Raw genomic sequence first — 19,048 nt, forward strand, 5'->3', positions numbered from 1 at the left:
CTGTCTCCACAAAAAAAAAAAATTAGCTGGGCAGGTGGCGTGCACCTGTAGTCCCAGCTACTTAGAAGGCCAAGCAGGAGGATCACTTAAGGAGTTTGAGGTTGATGTGAGTTATGATGACACCAGTGCACTCGAGCCTAGGTGACAAAACAACACTCTGTCTTAAAATAAATAAAAATAAATTACCTATCTTCTGATGGAAAACTGATGAAATTAGCATGATGCTTATATTTTATGGCCAAGTTCTTTGACCTTTACTGAGTGGTTTTTATCCTAACCCTAGGTTTGTGTGCTGCCTGAATTCTTTCAACATCTAATACAATTATTAACAAGGAAATGTAGTTTTGACGCTTCAAAAGAGACATTTTCTACTTTATAAAATTATGTTTCTACATATGAAATATGAGAAGCCACCAAAGTGAACATTCTTCTGGTCACTTAAAGCCATTAATTGTATGAGTACTTTTATGCCATTTAGAAGCAACGGGTATTAATATTTAAGATTTTGCTGTCAGGGGCAGCACCTGTGTCTCAAAGGAGTAGGGCACCAGCCCCATGTGCCAGAGGTGGTGGGTTCAAACCCAGCCCCAGCCAAAAACTGCAAAAAATATTGTCAGTATTAGCAAACAAATTGAGTAATTAAAGGGTTATTAAAGTGATCCGTAGGAATTAAATATCTTATATAGAAGAAAATCAAATAAAAAATCTTCAGTTATTTTAAAATAAAATATTAATGCATATAATGAAATAAAGATACTGCTTTATGGTGATTTTGTTTGGTTTGTTTTTAACTAAAAATGGCTTTTTTTCTAGCAAAGTGTCATGTCATCAACTCCCCTATAGTCCAATAATAGGTAGTTTTTTCCTGTTATCTCCCTAATACTTAAAATCTCCCTAATTCCCAGCAAGCAAACTTGCAGTCATCCTTGGTAATATGAGTAGAGTGGTAAAGCCCAGAGAGCTCAAAAACGGATCCTAACACCTGAAATTTTTCCAGCAAATTTTTTACCATTGCTATTGACAAATAAATAGGTTTGAATGTCTTTTGGTTTCCATGGTAACATGTAAGTGAATGTGCAAATTAAGGGTTAAAAGACCAATAAAACAGTAAAAAAAAAAAAAAAAGGAATAGGCAATTTAGCAAACTAAAAAATCCATTTTTGAACATTTTCTATCCCCCACCCTCCCTTACAAATTCCTTGTCAGCGATAACTATCTCATTCTTGTCATATTACAGATAACATCACCTAGGATAGTTCATCTAAGCCGATGTGGACAATTTAGGCCAGAAACTTTAAATTGCTGCCATGAAAATGCTGTCATGAGTTTGCTACCCACAGAGAAAACAAAATGAAAATAAATAAAAGGAAGAATGTTCTACCTTCCATAAACCTTATATGTGAGGGAAGGGGACAGACCTTAAAAAACTTTTTTTTTTAATCTATTATTGTTTCATGTTTGGAGACCAAAAAGAAGCTTTCTTTTCAGTTTGGGATTTTGCAAAAGTGGAATTACCAGTTTGTGAAAAATATAAAACATGCACACCTATACCTAGCCCAAAATTGCTTGTCACCAGCCTCAAACTAACTACATATTTTTAAAATCAGGGGGTATATATAAGCAAGATTAAGTACTTTATGGTTATGCCTAGGGAAGGAGAGTAAATGCGCGTGTGTGCGTGTGTGTTGAACACGGAATACATGGCAATGTATTCAGTATTGGTATTTGATAAATAAATGTGATGGATTTTGAATTGGACACTAGAATAATAAATTGTTCATGTACTTCAAAGGATTTATTTTAATAAAATAAACTTAGAGAATAACTATTAAAAATGTAATTGTAGTTTTTTATCATTTTGCTTTGATTTTATACTAAAAATCTGCCAACCAGACAAGATAGAAATGTATCTTTTTCAATATGACAAAGTTACATAAGAAGAGCCTCCCCTTGCACATAAAGAAAAATGCAATTATTTTCTATTCTGAATCTCCAGACTGCTGTTTTAGAAAATCATATCTGATTATTTGCTCAGCAGAAGATTATTGAGTTGATTTAACTGTGATTTTACTTAACAAAGCTTCAACTGCATTCCTACTGTGGAGTCCGAAAAAGGTAGAGAGATATAAATGATACATTCAAACTGTGATTTTTTTTGAACAGGGCCATCGATGCACCCCTCGGAGCTAATAGCGGAGATGAGAAACAGTGGGTTTGCACTGAAACGAAATGTACTGGGGAGAAACTTGACCGCAAATGATCCATCACAGGTAATGATCTTTTTATCAGTAAGCTGAAAATGTCTATAAATCTAAATGTGATTGCTTGTGAATTGCTACTTAATGTTTTCCAATATGCATATATCCATAGGAAAGTCAGATAGAGCAAAGAAAATGCCCAAAATGTATTTTGATTTTGCTTCTTTATTATTTTAACCTAAATGAGAAATTGTTTGTAAACCTATATTTTAATAAATGAAATAGCTCCTCTGGGTTTATGTGGATAAAATACACAACTGAACAACTGATACGTTTGTTGTTTTCTCCTTCCTGTTAACTTACCCCTGAGGTGACATTAATAGATCCAATGGGAAGAAGTATTTAAAAATAAACCCTTAAAAATTGTAGAAAATATTTTAAACTTTTAACTTATGAAACTATACATAAATCTAGAAAAGGATTGAATTTGAAAGGTGTAAGTTTGATAATGTGCTATTGAAGTAATAAAGGCTAAAATTGCGGATATTTTGATCTTCCTGTAAGGTTCACGATCTTTTTTTATATTTTATTAAATTAAGAATAAAACATTTAAACTGGCAAGTGTTTACATTCCAGAGATAGTGGAAACCATGGTATCAATGTTTATCTGTGTTTCTCTGTTGTCTACTTCCTGATACAGTTTCCTAATGCTGGCCAAAGGAGTCATGTTAACCTCTTAGTTGTTGTGTTTTGTTTTTCGTTTTGAGACAGAGTCTCAAGTGATCCTCTTACCTAAGCCTCCCGAGTAGCCGTGACTATCAGTGCCCACCAGAACACCTGGCTGTTTTTGGAGATAGGGTCTCACTCTTGCTCAGACTTGTCTCCAACCCCTGAGCTCAAGCAATCCACCTACCTTAGCCTCCCAGAGTGCTAGGATTACAGGCATGAGCCACCATGCCTGGCCTCAAAAAAATTGTTTTAATTCCTTCCCACTTCCAAATCCAAAATATAATATTCATCTCCAGTGTGCCCCTAATATAAAACACCTTATTTGTTTCTTTCATATCTGATAACTAAACCTGTCTTGAAATCTAGCAATTTAATGATGTCTTTGCTGACTTAGGAGTATGTTGCAAGTGAAGGTGAAGAAGATCCAGAAGTAGAATTTTTAAAGTCACTCACAACCAAACAAAAACAGAAACTTCTCAGGTAACTAAAAGTATATACTTTAATAGGTTTATTTTTGCTTTGTTTCATCTTTGTGTTATGTTTAATTCTGATCCTAAGAACTCAAGTCCTTAAACAATACATCATATTTGATTTATTCTTCAACTATACTTACACAATTTTGTATTTCTTTTCAGTAGTATGAAATGAATTTAAGGTTGTATACTTAGGCTCAGTGCCCATATACAGTGGTTACAGTGACAGCCACATGCACCAACGGTGGCGGGTTCAAACCCAGCCCAGGCCAACTAAACAACTGCAACAGAAAAATAGCCAGGCGTTGTGGCGGGCGCCTGTAGTCCCAGCTACTTGGGACGCTGAGGCAAGACAATTGCCTTGTGAGGGCAACATAGTGAGACTTTGTCTCAAAAAAAAAGATTGTATTATACCACAAAATTAGTGCACTTTTCAGAACATTTACTTTGGAAATACATGTTGTAGACTTATTTGTGGCTTTACTTTTCATAATAGATTTGTCCTTCCACACAGTTTATTCTTAGGAAACATTTTTGGCCATGTATTTTTTTAACATTTTATAAAATTTTCTGAGGAATGCAGAAAGATTGATTAAATTTAAGGTAAATATGAACTTTGCTAAACAGACTATCTCTGGATTAAAGAATCCAAGAAATATCTGCTAGGGCCAATAGAGGGAGCTCATGATGTTTTCAGTATGTGTAGTTTTGGGAATTGCTGGAGAGAACCTGGAGTATTATTTTCAAAGTAACTCAGACATGTCATAGAAACAGGTTACTCTCCTGAGAATGTGAAATATTCTTTACAAATTTTGAATACCTTAATAGAATTGTCCTAATTATTTATAAAACTAAACAATTGTTGAAAATTTTGATTATATTTATTATTTTGCAAGGCCAAAGAAGAGTGCCAGAATTTTAAAATGTATTCTTACTCAGAATTTCTGGAGACTGTACTCTTGAATTTTGATAATGTAATGTTGATTAATGTTTCTGTGCTTTAAAATAGTACATATGTAAAACAATTTTTCATATGATTATACCTATGCACTTGAATTTATCATAAGTTCAACTGATGTTATACACCTTTTACAGGTTTTCTTTAAATCAAGATGACCATTTACTTAGAGTGCTATATAATTTCAAATTCTGACTCAGGATTTTTTAAAATTTTAATTTATTTACATATTTTAGAAACGGAGTCTAGCTACATTTCTCCACTGTACTTGAACTCCAGGCTCAAGTGACAAACCATTGCACCTGGCTAAGAATTTTTTTTTTTTTTGGTAATAGTCATTATTAATGAAGTATGGAGTTAGAATTTTTTTTGTAATATTATTAATGAAGTATGGAGTATTAAATGACTTAATATGTTTAATTTTTAAATTTAATTGTATACATGCCTTGAGTAATTTAAAAGGAAGAAAATGATTTCTTGTCTAATAAATAATGTGTCTATATGGGTCTTTCTCTTCTCCTTCTTGAGAGGACCCCACTTCCAACTCTTTTTGGAAGTACTGTAAACTTTCTCTTTGTTCTTCCTAAATAAACTCTCTCTTTGTTACCCTGTAAAAAATAATGGGGTCATTTGTAGATACTATTTTTAGTTTCTAAGAAAACATAATATCTGTTCATAATTTTATAGTTAGCAAAAGGACTATTTTTCACACTGTCTGTTACTATTTTTTATTCCCAATTATAGGAAATTGGATCGACTTGAGAAGAAAAAAAAGAAAAAGAAAAAAGATAGAAAGAAGAAAAAGCTTCAGAAGAGTAGAAATAAACACAAGAAACATAAAAGGAAATCCTCCTCCTCCTCCTCCTCCTCCTCCTCATCTTCCTCTTCTTCCTCTTCCTCAAGTGAGACTTCAGAAAGCAGTAGTGAGAGTGAGAGTGACAACAAGTCAAAAAAAGCAGAAAAGAAGAAAAGAAAGAAAAACAGGTGTTCAGAGCATAACAGTGATTCTGAAGAGAGGGACAAGTCTAAGAAGAGAAAACGCGAACTTTCTAGCAGTCACAGTCACAAGGAAAAGCCTAGGTTTTTAAAACAAGAAAGTTCTTGGGAGAACAGCAAATGGAGCCATTCTGACAAAACGTCCAGAAGCCGTAATCATAGCCCGGAGAAGAGAGGATCTGAAAGAAATGGGGGGAGCAGCAGAAGCCACCAAAGGGATGAGAGGAGTAGAAGCCGAAGCAGAAGCCCCGGTAGTTACAAGAAAAGGGAGATAAGAAAACAACCACAGCGAAGTTCCAGTGACGAGCAGAACAGAAGAAATGACACCCGAAGCCATGGCACAGATATATACAGAAGGGAAAAAATGCACAGAGAACACTCAGAAGATAAGTATACTAAAATGGCACCAAGAGAACGGAGCGGTAGAGAATAAGGAGAGACTGTATGTGACAATTACCTGGGAATAAAAATATCTCCATTTTCTTATTGAATAATTTTAGCAAGGGCTAAATTATGTACTATTGTCTTTCTAATAAAAAAGCTCTAAATCTCTGTACATGGTCATTTAAGTATAAAACTACATGAGCACTATAGATTCATATGTGAGAGTGAATTGTGCAAATACTTGTAAGCTATTTAGGGACTATAGAAATATTTTCTTCTAGTTTCTTGTGCCCTGTATCAGATAAAAACTGCATATAACTGTGATATTTTCTTTGTTCTGAAACATCATTAAAAGAATGACAGTACATTAAGTGATACAATTTTTTTCCAGTTCAAATGTGTGGTTACTTTTAAGATTAAATTTGTGTGAAGTAAAGTGTAATAATCGTTGTTGAAATTCACTAGTATGAATTAAACAATGGATTGATTAATATCTCTTTAAGACTTTTAAACTCAGCTCGGCGCCTATAGCTCAACTGGCTAAGGCGCCAGCCACGTACACCTAAGGTGGCGGGTTCGAATCCCCAGCCCGGACCCGCCAAAACAACGACAACAGCTGCTGCAACCAAAAAATAGCCAGGCGTTGTGGTGGGCACCTGTGGTCCCAGCTACTTGGGAGGCGGAGGCAGGAGACTCACTTGAGCCCAGGAGTTGGAGGTTGCTGTGAGCTGTAATGCCATGGTACTCTACCCAGGGGGACAGCTTGAGGCTCTGTCTCAAAAAAAAAAAGACTTTTAAACTCTTTTTAGGTGTTTTGTTGTCCAGAATAAGGTATTTACATTTGGATAATGTTTTAGTTCTCTATCCTTACATACAAGTTGCCTCAAACTTAAAAGAACCCACATGTATCATTTTAACAGCCCTGGGGATCAGAAATCTAACATGGGTCTTACTGGACTAAAATCAAGTTGTCAGCAAGATTGTGTTCCATTTGAAGGCTCCAGAAGAGAATGTTTGCTCACCTATTCTGGCATCTAGTTGCCACCTGCACGCCTTGTCTCCTGGCCCCCTTCCTCCGTTTTCAAAGCTAACAAAGGGGTCAAGTCCTCCTCACATCTCATTACTCTGACACTTTGACATTCTGCATTCCTCTAATTTTAAGGCCCCTGTTGGTTACATTGTGCCCACCCGAAGAATCCTGCACTAATCTTTTCATTTTAAGATCAGCTGATTAGCAACCTTAATTCTATCTGCAACCTTAATTCCCCCTTTCCATATAATAGATAATAACATATTCACAGGTTCCAAGGTTAGGACATCTACACCTTTGAGGGACCATTATTCTGCCTCCTGTAAATGGCCTTCACTACTGCTGCTGGTGTACTGCTGTTAAAAGGTTTCACTTCAAAAGATTAAGCATTTATATAATGTCACAGATGAAACAATGCAAACTATTTTGGTATGTTTCATGAATATAAGGTATCTTTAAATTTAGCTGCAAATTTTCCCATATGTTTCAAAGAATCTGGTAAAGAAAAACTATAGAAAAAATTAATTGAAATTAACAGGTAACAGGCAATTCCAAAAAACATGCTTCAGATGGTGGACACAAATGTTTTTGTTACCAGGGTTCCATATTTTTAAAACATCTATTAATAACAAAAGAAATATTAGATGGTTTGCAGTTGGCAAAGTTTCATAATTTCTGTAAGAAAGTAAAGAAATCTTAGAGGCTGATATTCATGTCTTTGCCTTGTCTAGGTACACACAGAATAAATGTCTTCTGATTTAAGAGAATCTAAATAACGGTGTAGCAACCTTTTGATGATGTGGCTTCTTAAGAGGCGGAGGAGGGAGGAACTTGAATTCCTTCTACAGTATTCTTTAATAACAGTGCACCTCAAAGATCCCATTCCTTCTCTTAAAAAAAAAAAAGCTTTCATGCATTTGAAATTGATAAAGACTGGTAATTTACACCTTGAGTTCATCAGTGTTGCAGTGATTATTTTCTACCTTATGCCTTTTTAGACTTTATAATTTTTATAATGTCAAAACCTATGCAATACTTACTCAAAGGGTTTCTGAATCAATACAGTGTTCCTGAACAGAAATGTTGAAATGCATCCTGTAATTAAAAATGCATTAAATGTGTTATCATTTCTGACACGCTTTCCATTTGACTTTCACAAAAGTGTGTGGTCCACTTTTCACTTTATAGTCTTTAATTATTCTTCATTGTTAAATCACTATCAAAAGTAACATTCTTACCTATCTAGTTCTGAGAAGAATTTTCATGGAAATGTTGATTTGCTATTTTGAGTTTCAGCTTTGGTCACCCAAAGATTCTCAAAAGCCCTCATGAAGAGGATTTGAACTTGTAAACTTAAAAAACAGAAGGGAAGCATTTTCACATACCATCACAACAGGATAAGGAACAGCTTTAAATGTTAAGGTGTAGCATTTAAAATGATACAGGGTAAAATAATTGGAGGTGATTTCATTAAGCTACTTTTGCTTTCGAAATACAGAAACCGGAGATAAATCTCATAATAAAAAGCATGTCTAATATGTTTTGAGACTCCTTTATGCCCAGAAAGCCAAAGAAGAATCCCCCCCAAATTCAATTAATCCATGACATAACCCAAACAAAAGTCCTCAACAGTGACTTTTTTAGAAAACCAGTGAAACCAGTGCTGAAACTTGTCATTCTTCTTTACCCTGATAGAGAAGTTATTTTAAAGAAATCTGGGTACACCCAGGCGTTCCTTACTTGGCGGTGACCCTAGTGCTGCAGAGAGAGGCAGAGGGCACTTGGGGGCATTTCCCTTTTCCTCTATGCTAACATTTAACATAACACTAGCAAATTAATTCCTGTAGGAGGTGCTGTCGATTTACAAATGGCCAGGAAAAAAGCAGTTGCTGGGTTAGGACCTGTTTATCTAAATGTCTATGTGGTAAATTAGTCATTTCCCTTAATAAATGCCGCAATCGCCAGAGGTTGCTGCAGCATAATGGCAGGTCTGCTTACCTTGCCATGTGAAAAGGAGATCTTGTTTTGAATCCTAGGGCCGTGATCTGAAGGAAGCTTTTTATCTGAAAGGCTTGGAGAGACTTTTCTTGCTGTTCCTTGAGACGGCTTGCTGATAGAGAATCAGATCAATCCACGCTGCTGGGCGCAGACGTTTCCCAGCCTTCATCACCAAACATTTAGTATGCTTTATCACTGAACCTCAAAGAGTTCCAAATCCACCTGAGCCACTGCACGCTCCTCCTTACCTAATGACCAGTGGGCCAAGACGCTGGTGGAGACCGCTCAGTGAGGCCGCATCATCCCGCTTACGACCAGCATTTTTAGCTTTAGTAGCTAAGAGAATTAAAAAATCTCATTTAGGTTTTCTGAAAAAGAAACCCTTTGCTATAGTTACCACTTCTCGAACAGAGAGAAAGAAAGGCGTGAAACAGCTGTAGGCCTTGGGAGAGTGGGAGAGTTTTCAGATCAAAAAGAGAATGCTTTTTAAAAGTTGTGAGGAACAAATAAGGGGAGACTGCAAGGTTTGGGAAACACGATGGCAACTGACAGCTTTCCTAACAGAGGCTTCTGAAACCGGGTTCCTGCTGACAGAAAAGGAAACGGATAACTCCTCACCACCTTCCCTCTTTCTTCTCCCTTCACGCCGCACTTAACATCACCCCCAGAATGCCCCGAATGCAACAGTGATAATGAGCGAGGTGCGCGGTGAAACGCCACGCGCTGCTTGGAATGCAAAGAACCGTTCACTCTGGTCAGAACTGCCCCTGAGCCACCTTTCCCCACTCGGGGACACAGAAAACCGCAGTCCCTTCGCCTTGAAGGACTTCCTGAGGAGGGGGTGGGCAGAAGCAGAGGTCTGAGGGGCTCTGCTGCTGACCAGAGGGGGGCTTCCAAGGACGTCGCCCTAAAAGGAAGCTGGAAGGGGGCTGGGGTAGCGTGATAGGGTTAGTCCCAGGCTGGGGTCGCCCTTTCCACCTCCAAGGGCGACACCACCCTGCGTACTCTGGTGCCTGCCTTCTGGATGCGCATCTGGCCACCATGTGAACACACCCCATACCCAAACCCAAACCCAAACGGAGTGCTGAGAATTAGGGTGCCTACCGTCCCTAGAAGATGCACCTCCCGCGCCGGAGGAGGCCGTGGCCGCCCTACCTCCCCGGGTAGCCAGCACGGGTCCGGGTTAGCTCTAGGCGCGACTCCGGCGTCCAGCTGGCCCCAGCCCACCCAGGGGATATTCTCAGGCCTTTCCGCGGCTGCCAGCCCGGGACCCTCGCCCGCCAGTTCCCGCCTAAGTTTGCAGGGCCTCCGGCGCCTTCCCGGCGCGGGTCGGAGGACGGACTCGTCTTCAGTGAGCAAATTTCTCCGGTTGATCCGGCTCCACAGGTGAAGAGGGCGCTTTGTGAAGCCGGTGCTATCTCTCATTTCCTGGGACAAAAATGAAAACGTCAAGTTTCACCAGCAATCTGCAAGCAGAAAACGGACTGGGGGAGACATTCTATGGTTTTTGCATTCATTTTATAAACAGATCCCTGCAAAACAATGCAAAATCCCCAGCACAAATTTCCAAAGGGAAAGCATCTTGCGCAAGCATCTTGAAAACCCTAAAACTCAGGTGCTTTGCTTTCCCGGGCCCCTGAGAACTGGCCCTGAAGGGTCGTGTCCCCAAGGGCATTCTGAAACCTTCTCCTTAGCGGGAATTGCTAACACACTGTATATGTTTATATCAATAAAAAGGGGGGAAGGCATGTCTGTATGTATTTACCTCAAACACATTTCTATAAACTCCAGAGTCTGGAGAGGGTGGGGGGTAAATAACACTGAATGGATAAAATTATGGAGAAGGGATAATAACTGATTACTAATTTGAAAGTAAATAAACAGGTGACTTTTTTCAGATCAAATTCCTCCTTGTATCGTTACAATAAATATCTCTGAAGTAAGCTCTCTATTTATGTTGTCATTGATTAATTCTTCACTACCTCATTTGATTTCGATTTAGAACGATTTGATTCTAATTTAATTAGCATGTAATTTGGATGTACATAATTACTGTAATTATGACATTCAGGTAAGGCAGCTTTAGGCTGAAAGGCAATTTCAAATTTTCTAGCAACCTACTTTGTACTGGGAAATGGACAAGGACTTTGCGCCCTGCTATCCAAGTAGTAATTAGCACATCTTTGAAATAGGCAGTGCGGCGGGGTTTGTACTAAAACAGCAAATACAAACCCAGTCGAGTTACCCGCTGCAAAGGTGGCTGCTAGTTAACGCGTTTCCCCCGGCCCGAGTTCGGAGAGCCCAGCGCCCCGGCGTCTCGTCCGGACTCTCGCTGCGGCGGGCGACTACGCCTTCGCTGCCTTGGGCGCGGGGTTTGAAGGTGTCGCTTTTAAATTAAAATACAAAAATGTAGGAGGGGGAGATGAAGGACAAGAAAGCAGGGGGAGGAAGCTACTTCAAGACGTCTGAGGATGGGGGTGGGTGGGGGATGGGGGAGTGGACTGGAAGAGGAGGAACAGGCTACCGGGCTAGGGAGATGCACAGAGAGCAGGGGAAATTGACCAACATGCCCACCGGTTACCCAATTTCAGATTTGGGTGTCAAAAGGAAAAGGTGAGGACAAAAGGGGTCTTTTGCGCCGGGAGGGTGTGCGCGCTCTTTGGAAAGGCCTTGGGGTGAGGGGTTTGGGGGCTTCTCGTCACCCTCGGGGGCCCTGCGCGCCCTGCCTGGCTAGGGTCTGCCCAGCCATCCCCAGCGCCCAATTCCGGCTCGGGTGGCCGCCCGGAGGACAACCGAGAGGCAGAAGGCTGCTTCAGCCAGCCTCGGGGCAGGGCAGGAGGAAGCTCCGGGTCCCTCGCTTCCCTTTTCTTGCAAGGGGGCTTCTTGGGGCTTGGGAATGGTCTGGCCGTCTGCTTTATCGGCTTGGTTCATGCAATTCCGGACAGCCCACGCCGGCCTTGCAGGCTGGGAGCCCGGGATCGGGGGTCGTAGGGGTCGGCACCCAGGGCTGGGCCCCTATCTTGGGGTTCACATCACCGATGAAAGCGTTCAGCGTTCTCAACTCTCAAGTTGGAAGACCCTTAAGTTGCTTTGAAAAGGATATTACATGCGACAATTCCAGGTCCAAGTGGCCTTTATTTTGTTTGAGTTTTCAGTTAGCACGTTCCAGAAATGACCCTCGTCTTTAGGAGCCACGGCTAATCAGTGTTTCCCCAATAGCTGGTTCGTTACCGGTTCGATCACAAACCCTGGCTTTTCTTTGCTTGATTCGCTGGGGTGCCGCAGCTCGCGGCAAAAGCCGGTCTCCTGGCGCTAATAGCCGCGAGCCAGGCAGACTGCGCGGCCCTCCCGTCTCGGAGCTCTAGATGGCGCCCGCGAGCCGCACTCGCCAGGCTCCTCTTAGGGGAATCAAGAGCTACTGTCAAACATAAAAGCAAATCAGAGTTTTCAGTTTTTTTAATGTGTTAAGAATGTTATTCCTTAAGAAAATTTGTAGCTAAATTATTCTCACTTAAAATAAACACTTAGTATACCAATTACACAAATGGGCGGGATTTATGTGAGATTTACTTCATCTGCATTTTTGTAGTGGAAGAGAGCTTTGGTGAATACAGATAATAGATGCAAATAAGATTAGAGTTAAAATAAATAAGTTTCCATCTGAATAAAAAGAAATTCAATTTTATACGACTTGTAACGATTTAACGGAATGTCCAGACACGCCATTCAGGTGCACAATTTAATCTCGTCAAACTAATGCTGTTTTCCCTCCTTTAAAGGAAAGAAAATCTTTCTTTCTCTTTTTCTTGTTTCCTTTTTCCTCATCAGGTACGATCCAGGTCACTCCACCGGGAGAAAGGAGTGTCAGAAAAGAAACCGCAGGGGGAGGGTGGGGAATGGGCTGGGTAGGCGCGGGGCCGAGGAAAGCTTGGTCTTGGTTCTTCTGTTGTACAGGAAGCTACAGAACAGGAACTCCGGAGAAACTGGCTGAAACGAAATCGCCTCGCCTCTCACCCCAGCCGGTGCCACTCGGGGACCCCCATGCCTCGGACCCCTTCCGTCACGGACCTCCAGTCCCTGGTCCTCATCTGCTGTTGGGGTCCGGGCTGCAGCGTCAGTCTCCTCCGGGCCCCTGAGCTAGAGAGGCCCAGGCCGCCAGGGCCCGGGGGTGGCACTGGGGACGCGGCCCCGCCTCAGTTGGGGACCGAACTCATGTCCTTGTTCTTGGGTTCTCTCAGGCGCTCTCTCTGCAGTTTGCTCGGCCCCTGGTGGTCGCTAGCCACTCGCTTGGGTCAAGGTTCCCCGCGTCCCCAGGGGCGCCTAGGACTGCGGGGGAGGGGCGGGAGTGGGGCTGGGGTGTGTTTTCGCCTCTTGGTTTGGGCCCAGAGGCGGGGGCCTAGCTCCCTCGGATTCAGGTTGTGCGCGTTCGGGTCTCCAGGCTGGACGCTCGGGCAGGGAACACCTCCCTTCGTCCCCAGGAACCTAGGTGATGGACGTCCCCTGACCCGCGGGGGCAGGGGCAGCGCGCAGAGAGGCCTTGATCACTGGCCTGCGGAGGGAGCTGCGCGGCCAGCGGGACCTGCACTGCCAGGCCCTTTGATCTGCCTTTATTATCAACCAGAAACAAAGCTCCTTGGGCCCGACGCCCGGGCGCCCTCATTCCTCGGGAAGCCTCACCACACCCTCCGCTCCGCGCCGCCAGCCGGCTGCCCCCGAACGCGCCAGGCACCCTCGGGGCCTCCAGCGTCGCGGCCCAAAGCCCCCAGAGTAAACGCACCCTGCCAGCTTCTCCAGAAGACCAGACCCGGACCCGAAGGCGCCTGGGGAGTGCAGGGTCCCGGTTAGGAACAGTTTGAGCCGGGACAGAAAATGGCCAAAGTAAAGAAAACCTGGGGGAAGAAGAACCGGGAAGCCGAGCCTGCGGGGAGAGCAAAAAAAAAAGAGGGAAGAAGCCGCTCACTGGACCTCACCCTGCAAACGCCCTGCTGAGGACCTGCGTTCTGTTTTATCGCTACTTTGCTGCTGGGCTTTTAAGAGCAGTTTGCGAGAGAACATTTTGTTGATGAATAACTATTTTTTTTCTTTCCTAAAAATCAAAACCTTCACTCACGCTCCCAAGACGGACAATAATCAAAAAAAGAAAAAAAAAATGCTATTGCTACTGACTTCGCTTGTATTTCCTCTCATGTGGGAAGCCTTTTAGAAATATTTTTATTCTGTAAATATGTACTTCATTTTCTAAATTAACATTTTTTGCGAATTGCAAAATTATCTCTTTTGCCAATTTTCTTTTCGTCTCACCCTCTTTTCTCCCTATTTTAGACTGGGGCTGTTAAGTTGGTGGTCAGAAGACAAAGAGAGGGAAAATAATTTTCATTTCAATAATTGCCTTCTGGTCAATTTAACTGTGCCTTATTTTGAAAGAGACTGTCTAAATGAGATTCCTGTCCCAAACGTGTTCCCAGGCCTGATCCCAGCCTTTAATTATTCCTGAGTTTTTTTCTTCAGAATAAGACGCCGCACTGAGTAATCACAAAGAAGTCAGAGAGCATCCTTGAACCTTTTCAGAAGCAGCGCCACTGATATTCAAATAACCTGCGAGGGCCATTTGCTGGCGCGGGGACCTAGGCATTTCCAATTCACTATTTGCATAGATCAGCCGTCTTTGAAAAGGAAAGGAGCAGTTGTCTTCCATAACATTAAAAAGCCTAGTTATCAAATCAAGTGCTTAGTTTGGGGGCTTTTAAAACGTTTACATTTTATCTCAGGTTGCCCTTTACCGTTTGACATGCAAATTTGGTGCAGTTAATTTAGACAATTAAAAAGATCTTCAAGGGAGCTTTGTCACAGAGAATATTTGGAGTTTTCCCCGCGGACCAGCTGAGATAAAGTTGGCCAGAACAAATGATGTCTAGGAGATTAATTAGATATTTGATAAGACATGAATCCCTAATAAGGGAATACAAGGCACAGGGGGCTGCTGTGTGCTCTAAGTCAAAATTAATAACATTTAACAAGATTTTCATTTAGGCATGAAATGTCTTTTCCGGGGTATTGACTCTAGCGATTTATTCCCCTGAGTTGCCTCCCAACCTAGAGGGCCTTGGAAGCTAAAAGACTTCTCTTTCAAAAGCTTCTTCCTTTCGCAGACTGTTTTTAAAAAGAGATTTTAAAACAAACAATCCCACCAGAGTTTTCTCTGACCCCTCCGGGAGGTGTAAACACCTCCTCAGTTAAAGCTACTAGGATTTTTTTTTTTTATTTTTTAGGTGCTCCGGAGTTTTAAAATTTCACCTTTTGAGAGCATTCCCATTAAGTAATACAACTACACATTCTTATAACCCAATTTAATTTAGACTGTTGATATACAAATAAATAATTTTGACTTCTCAAAAACGTATATGTATTATGGCTTTTATAACCCACATAAACTTTACATTACCTACAACTAACATTAAGGGAATTTATTTTTTCCCAACAAAAAAGTCAACCCATGTAAAGGTTATTGAGGGGGAAACAGGATTTAAAAAAAAAAAAAAAGAAGTGTATTGTTCAGAGTCCTTTAATAATACCAAAATGAAAATATGATGTCAAGATTTTCTTCATACAGATAAACGCATTTAATTTCTTTAGATGACTTTAACTTACGTGTTTGTGAGTGAAATGATAACTCAACATTTTAAATATCTTTTACATATATACTGACTTTCACAAAGTGCATCAGAAAATTAAAAAAACTCCCTGAATTTCAGGAATTCACCAAAAAAACTCTATTCGAATGAACATTTACAAGAAAATAAGAGAACACAATCTTTTGAACCCTATTTATACAGATGTTATGAAATACAGAGAAACTGTCGCTAGACTTCCAGTTTTAATTTCTCACCTTAAGCCTTTTGATGCTTCCCTTTTTTTTTTTTTTAAGGAAAAAAGTCTCACTGTAAGTAGATATCAAGCAGGACTTGGAGCATTTTATATATAATCCACACAAAGGGTGTTGTATAGGTCCCGTTTGTTTTCGTATGTTCTGACGGTCCTTTGCTGGGTGTTGGCTGGTTTGGGGGAAAAGGAAAGAGAAGGGCAGTGGAGCGAGGTGGGCAGTGGGAAGGAGGGAGCCTTTCTGTGTATTGCTCTTCGCTCGAGAAGTTTGGGCGAGTGCCGTGTGTATGTGCGTGCGTGAGTGTGCGTGCTTTTTGTGTGGGGATGTCTATGTGCACAGTTTTAAAACATGTTTGTGTCGAGGATGGTTCCCTTTTGTTTCTGGCTCACGCGTTCGATTCTCGTCCGGGCGCTGACAGCGGAGGGACGCTCCCGGCGAGCTGCAGCCCCGAAGCCACACGCCACTTGCCTCGCGCCCTGCCCCGGCCCGGGGTGGTCACTGGAGCCCCTGCCCTCCCGTCCCCCTCTCACTCGCGCTCCGAACCTCTCGTTCGTTCTCGTTGTCTCTACTCGCTCGCTCGGCCTCTCGCCCGGCCTCTAAGAGTCGTTGGGGCCAGACGCTGCTTCCTTGCCTCCCGCCGAGGCCGCCGCCGCAGCCGCCGCCGCCGCCGCCGCTGCCGCCGCCCGAGCGGCACTGACGCCGGAGTCGTGCAGGATGAGGTCCGGGGACTCGGAACGGGGTGTCTCCAAGTTGCTGGCGTCAGTGTCACTGTCGCTGCCCTTTTTGCCACCGCCGCCCCCGTTGTGCGTCTTAATGTGTTTGCTCAGGTGGTCGCTGCGCATGAAGCGCTTGTTGCACACCGGACAGGCGAAGCGCTTCTCGCCCGTGTGAGTCCGCAGGTGCCGCTGCAGCTCGTCCGAGCGCGTGAAGCGCTTGCCGCAGAAGAGCCAGTTGCACACGAAGGGCCGCTCGCCCGTGTGCCAGCGCAGGTGCGCCTTCAGGTGCGACGTCTTGCCGTACACCTTGCCGCAGCCCGGGATGTGGCAGCTGTGCAGGCCCTTGCGCCGCAGGCTGGCTCCGGCCGGGCCCAGCCGCTCCGCCTCCTGGCAGTTGGGGCAGTCGCAGGTGGCGCGGCCGGAGTAGCGGCGGGCGGAGCGCGCTGAGCTCCCCCCGGCGGCCGCGGCCGCGGCGCCCGAGATCATGGCGCTGGCGGCGGCGGCTGCTACGGCGGCGCTGGAGTCCGAATAGGAGGGCAGCACCGGCTTGAAGCCGTCCTGGGCCAGCAGGTGCTGGCTGGTGGAGAGCAGGTGTGAGGCGGCGGCGGCCGAGGAGCCGAGGCCGGTGGAGCTGAAGGCCGAGTGCGTGAGCGAGCTGAAGTCGGGGTTGTAGGTGCCCAGCTGCGAGTGCAGCGAGGCCTGGGGGGCGCCCGAGTGCAGCGAACTCTGGAGCCCCCCAGCGGGGTTCTGCACTTCCAGCCACGAGCCTGGACTGCTGTGCACGTCCCACCACGACGACGCCGCTCCGTTGGTCACCTCTCCCGCAGCCAGCGTCGAGTGGAAGCCCGACTTGTACCACGACTCGTACGGGTGCGCCATGCCCACGCGCGGGTACAGGCCGTCGGCCGCCGTCGTGTGCACCTTGGAGATGAAGGCCGACTGGCCGCCCGCCTCCTGGGGGGACACCCCGGCCGCCGCGGCCGCCGCGGCCGCGGAGTTAGAGAAGAGGCCGCCGTAGTCGCTGCTGAAGGCGGACGACGTGGGCGACGTGGAGGCCAGGCAGAAGGCGCTGTTGGCGGCGCCGGAGCCTCCAGCCAGGCCGCCCGAGCCGCGGCCGCCAGTGGCCACGGCGAAGCCCGAGAGGCTGGAGCCGAGGTTACAGCTGGACGAGGAGCGCTTCCAGGGGTGAAAGCCGCCTTTAGCAAAGGCGCTCGACTCGGGCAGCGTCGTCAGCGGGCTAGTGTTGCCGATCTTGTTGCAGGTCGCCGCCAGCATGGCCAACGGGGTCGTTCCGAAGCGAGGCTCTTCCTAGAGTGGGTGGGGTGAGGGAGGGAGCGAGGAGGAGGGCAAGAGGAGGTGAGGGAAGAGACAAAGTGCACCCGTGAGCAGCCTCGTCCCGGCGGCTAATCCGTGGCTCCCCGGCCCGCGCCTCCTCCCCACGCGCTCGCGGTGGCTGCGCCAGGCTGGGGCGAACACAAACGCGAAGGTTTGGGCGCTGGAAAGTTGTTCTTCGGGGAGGCTATAAATTAAAGATGCCTCCGTGCCTCCGTTGCTGCAGCCCTTGCCTAGAACCGGACTTGGGTTGTTGCAGTAAGCCCGCTCCTTTCCCAGAAGCTCCCAAGTCGCCCTTCGGGATGAAGCACCAAGGTAAACACAGAGACAACAAACCCTGGGTGAGGGCGGAGGCGGCCGAACAGCGGCCCAGGGAAGGGAGAAACTTGGAGCACTCCTCCCAAGGGTGGCTACCACTTCTCTTTTTTAATAGAAAACATTAGCTTTAATGTTTACACACACACACCCCACCACCACCACCACCGATTATGAAAACAATAATTCAAGGATAACCGGCCAGCGACGATTTCAAAGTCACAGACCAACTGGGAAGCCGCGGAAATGTAAATGTTTATTAGCATGACTACATAGACTGCAAAACGATTAAGACTGTTTTCTGGAACCACCACTGTCGCACAACTGCAACAATCCCCAAAGCAAGGGGGTGTAAATCACTGGGGGAAGAAAAGAAACCTCTAGCTCTTCTTTAAGACCAAATAAAAAGGGAATTAACTTAAGAAATCCTTTTCTGGCAAAGGCATCTCCCAGGTTCCAAAAACTTGGAACGAGTCAGTCCCGGAAATGTGGAAAGTGCTTAAAGAAGCTGAAGCTGCGGTCCAGCAGCAACAGTTTCTCGGGAGCTACGGACCCCAAGAAGCCATAACGAAAAATTACTCCGGTTAAAACAAGCAAATACGTTGCCACACTTGCGACTTACCCCGAGTATAGACGTGGCCATAGCAGGTCTCTGGACTGCTCGGCGGGACCGGGAACCGGGCTGAGCCTGGCGGCTGCTCAGAGAAACTACTCGGGTCCCGGGCAGCTCCCACGTCCCCGCGCTCTCGCCGAGCGGACTCCGGGCTCCCGCCGGCTAAACTCAGCCTAAGTGCGAGGAGCACCCGCTTTGAAGTGCCGCTGGCTGCGCCTCTCGCCCAATGAGGGCGCAGGCAGAGCAGACGGGAGCTGCCACGCAGCCAATCAGACTCAACGAGGGGCCCGAGCCGGGGCTCCCGGCGCGTGCCAGTCAAGTCAGCTAGCTAGTGAGCTGGAGGGGGGGAAGGGGGGAGAGAGAGGGTGTCAGAGGAGGGGGGTGCAGGCGGGGGGAAGGGGGCACGGGCTGGGTACTGAAGAAATT

The 19,048-nt window shown here is 44.9% G+C and overlaps 2 protein-coding genes across 2 annotated transcripts in view; one reads left to right on the top strand and one right to left on the bottom strand.

The window, feature by feature from the left end:
• The window catches only part of CIR1 (corepressor interacting with RBPJ, 1), a 42,413-nt gene extending 36,306 nt beyond the window's left edge, over positions 1-6,107 (top strand). Inside the window, exons 8-10 of the mRNA XM_003791506.3 lie at positions 2,164-2,270; positions 3,322-3,407; positions 5,103-6,107. Of these exons, the coding sequence (XP_003791554.1) occupies positions 2,164-2,270; positions 3,322-3,407; positions 5,103-5,787 (878 nt within the window). The 3' untranslated portion in view covers positions 5,788-6,107. The remainder of the gene's footprint in view (positions 1-2,163; positions 2,271-3,321; positions 3,408-5,102) is intronic.
• A 10,135-nt stretch (positions 6,108-16,242) lies between these two features.
• SP9 (Sp9 transcription factor) lies at positions 16,243-18,652 on the bottom strand. Its single transcript, XM_003791507.2, has 2 exons — positions 18,632-18,652; positions 16,243-17,670 (listed from the first exon to the last, which is right to left on the bottom strand). The coding sequence occupies exons 1-2, from the start codon at positions 18,650-18,652 to the stop codon at positions 16,243-16,245; spliced, it is 1,449 nt and encodes a 482-aa protein (XP_003791555.1).
• Positions 18,653-19,048: the final 396 nt, after the last annotated feature.

Source organism: Otolemur garnettii, unplaced genomic scaffold (assembly GCF_000181295.1).
Source record: "Otolemur garnettii isolate 467f Iridium unplaced genomic scaffold, OtoGar3 scaffold00048, whole genome shotgun sequence".
In the NCBI taxonomy this organism is placed as follows: domain Eukaryota; kingdom Metazoa; phylum Chordata; class Mammalia; order Primates; family Galagidae; genus Otolemur; species Otolemur garnettii.

Excerpts from the sequence above, each read along its gene's own strand:
- SP9 (XM_003791507.2), bottom strand. The coding sequence starts at position 18,652 with ATGGCCACGTCTATACTCGGG. Across the intron at positions 17,671-18,631 it reads TGGCCACGTCTATACTCGGG|GAAGAGCCTCGCTTCGGAAC; the intron begins GTAAGTCGCAAG and ends CACCCACTCTAG.